Source organism: Elephantulus edwardii, unplaced genomic scaffold (genome assembly GCF_000299155.1).
Source record: "Elephantulus edwardii isolate Elephantulus edwardi_28Jun2011 unplaced genomic scaffold, EleEdw1.0 scaffold00129, whole genome shotgun sequence".
Taxonomy (NCBI): domain Eukaryota; kingdom Metazoa; phylum Chordata; class Mammalia; order Macroscelidea; family Macroscelididae; genus Elephantulus; species Elephantulus edwardii.
The window spans coordinates 2,559,587-2,562,397 of NW_006399879.1; the positions used below are offsets into that span (position 1 = coordinate 2,559,587).

Sequence of the window (2,811 nt, forward strand, 5' to 3'; positions counted from 1 at the left end):
GAGGAATGTGGCATCAGGATCAAAGGAGGACTCATCAATAACCTGCATTATGCACATGACATACAACCTTGCTTGCTGAAAGTGAGGAGGTCTTGGAACACTGGCTGCAGAAGATCAAAGACTACAGCCTTTGTTATGGCTTGCTTCTCAACATCAAGAAGACAAAAATCCTCACAACTGGACCTAGAAGCAACATCATGAGAGATGGAGAAAAGACTGAAATTGTCAACTATTTCATCTTAACTTGGATCCACACTCAACGCTCTTTATACCAGCAGCCAGAAAATCAGGAAACATACTGCACTGAACAAGTCCACTGTCAGAGATCTCTCCAAAATATTGAGATACAGTACTGCTACTAATACAGTGATGTTACTTTGAAGACTAAGGTGCACCTGATTCAAGCCATGATCTTTTCAATCACTTGCTATGCATCTGAGAGCTGGACAGTGAAAAGGGTGACAGAAGAAAAATTGAAATAATTAATACCTTTGATCTATGGTGTTGGAGAAGAGTACTGAACATCCCATGGGCTTCCAGAACAGGCAGGTGTGTCTTGCACGAGATGTGGCCAGAGCGCTCCTTGGAGACAAGGCTGGTGAAGCTTGGTCTCACGTACTTTGGGCATGTGGCTAGGAAAGGTTATTCTTTAGAGAGAGACGACCTAAGTGGAATGGTGGAGGGGGGGTGAAGGAGAGGAAGACCCTCAGCCAGGCGGACTGACACAGTGACCGCAGCAGTGGGCTGAGTGTATCAGAGACAGTGAGGACAGCACAGGACGGGACAGTGTCCAGATAGGATCGTCATGTGTTGTACTCAGCTCGATGGCACCCAACACCGCTACCTCACATACACATAGCTCATACTACACACGTGCATATACCTCACACGCACTCACGCACATGCCTCACACAAGGCCACGTCCACCAGGCCCTGCCCCAGTCGCCCCACCAGCACCCCGATGACTATATGTCCTGCCTCTAGATGAGAGACTGGAGGCCTTCAGGCTGCGGAAGAAGGACCATGCTGACCACCCACTCGGGAACGTGCTGGCCGGAGCCCGCAATACCGTCCAGCACAGGTGAGCCAGGCCGTGCCCGCACCACCCACTGCCCTCAGTTCCCTGGTGACCCTGCTGGCCCGGACAGCACTGACTGTCCCCTTCCTCCCACAGGCTATTGTCACAGCAGCAGAGGTTCCTGGCCCAGTTCACCCAGCACCAGCACCTGCGCCTGGACGCCGGAAAGCAGAGGGCCAAAGCCATGGACCTCCTTCAAGGCCAGCTGGAGACCCAGCTCCAGGTACAGGGTGTGGGAAAGACGGGCCTGACCTCATGACTCACATCGGAGGGGCTTCGGGACAGGACCATGCTGCACCTAGTTCCTGGCATGTCCTTCATGGCCGGGTGGGGCTCACGGCTGTTGACCATCTGCCTGGACTGTGAGTGCCTGGAGGGCAGGCAGGGCCTGGGCTGAATCCCTGTGTGTCCATGCCCCCAGCTCATGCTGGGCCCATAGCATCTCGCCCAGCAAAACAAGCCTACCATTGTCTGCAGAACGGCTGCCTCTCCTGTGGAGGAACTGATGGGTTTGAACCAGCAATGCTGTCAGATTATTTGATTGATTGTTGTTGTTGTTATTTTTATGTGCCGGCAAATCAGAACTGACCCATAGCTGACCCTCCAGTGGGTTTTCAGAGGAAGTAAATCACATGGGAGGAGATTGCCTGTCCTTCTCCTGTGGAGTAGGTGGTGGATTCGAACCATGTGCCTTTGGGATTGCAATACAGCTTCTTGCCACGAGGCCACCAGTAATTGCTGTTGATTGCCTTCTGGCTCAACCCCACACAGCATCGGGGGTGATCATGCTCCCTGCAATTTTCAAGTGTCACTCACAGGGCCTTTATCTGAAGGCCCCTCTAGGTGCACTTGAACTGCTCCTCTTTTCCGTTTTCAACACCCGCCCAGGGACCGTGTAGAAGGCACAGTCAGCATCCACTTATTAGGGGCTATTTGAAACAGTCTCTGGGCTGAGTTCTGCTGTAGCATCCTCTGCTGGCCACCGAGGTTATGATTGTTTTCTCCACTACAGTGGGGAAACTGAGGCTCAGAGACCATGTTACACGGCTGTCAAGGCATGAGACCCAGCGTGGCGTCCAGCTGCGCCGGGTTAAACCCTGCTGTGGCCTCAGGAGGTCAAGGCTCTGGACTTGGGCAGAAGATCCTGGGTCTACACTTCCACCTCTGTGGGTCCCTGAGCCCTCTGGCCTCAGTGTTCTCAGCTGTAAAGGAGGCCTATGACCAGCATGAGTGAAGACCTCCAGCGGTCTGGCTGTTGTTGTTGTTGTTGTTGTTGGGTGCTGTGGATTCTAGCTGCCGACACCCCTGTGGACAGTAGATTGAAGCCCGGCCCTATCCTGTGCCGTCCTCACCATCTGTGTCGCGCTGTTACAGACACTGGCTCACTCTGTCTTGTTGATGGTCGTCCTCTCCTTCTCTCATTCTCCACCTTTCTCAGCATGATGCCTTCTTACAAGGATTAGCCCCTCCTGACAGCACGTCCGAAGTATGTGAGAGGAAGTTCCACCATCCCTGCCTCTTAAGGGAGCGCTCTGGCTGCATTTCCTTCAAGATCATACTACACATTCACAGGGGTCACTTTCATAGTTAATCCTTCTTTATTACTATTACTATTACTATTACTATTACTATTACTATTACTATTACTATTACTATTACTATTACTATTACTGTTGTCTTCGCAATCACTTGTGATGCATCAGAGAGTTGGACAATGACCAGGGAGGATAGAA

General features: G+C 51.8%; 1 protein-coding gene across 1 annotated transcript in view; it reads left to right on the plus strand.

The window, feature by feature from the left end:
- The window catches only part of EVC (Ellis van Creveld syndrome), a 107,405-nt gene that overhangs the window by 94,914 nt on the left and 9,680 nt on the right, over positions 1-2,811 (plus strand). Inside the window, exons 21-22 of the mRNA XM_006893642.1 lie at positions 985-1,081; positions 1,175-1,301. Of these exons, the coding sequence (XP_006893704.1) occupies positions 985-1,081; positions 1,175-1,301 (224 nt within the window). The remainder of the gene's footprint in view (positions 1-984; positions 1,082-1,174; positions 1,302-2,811) is intronic.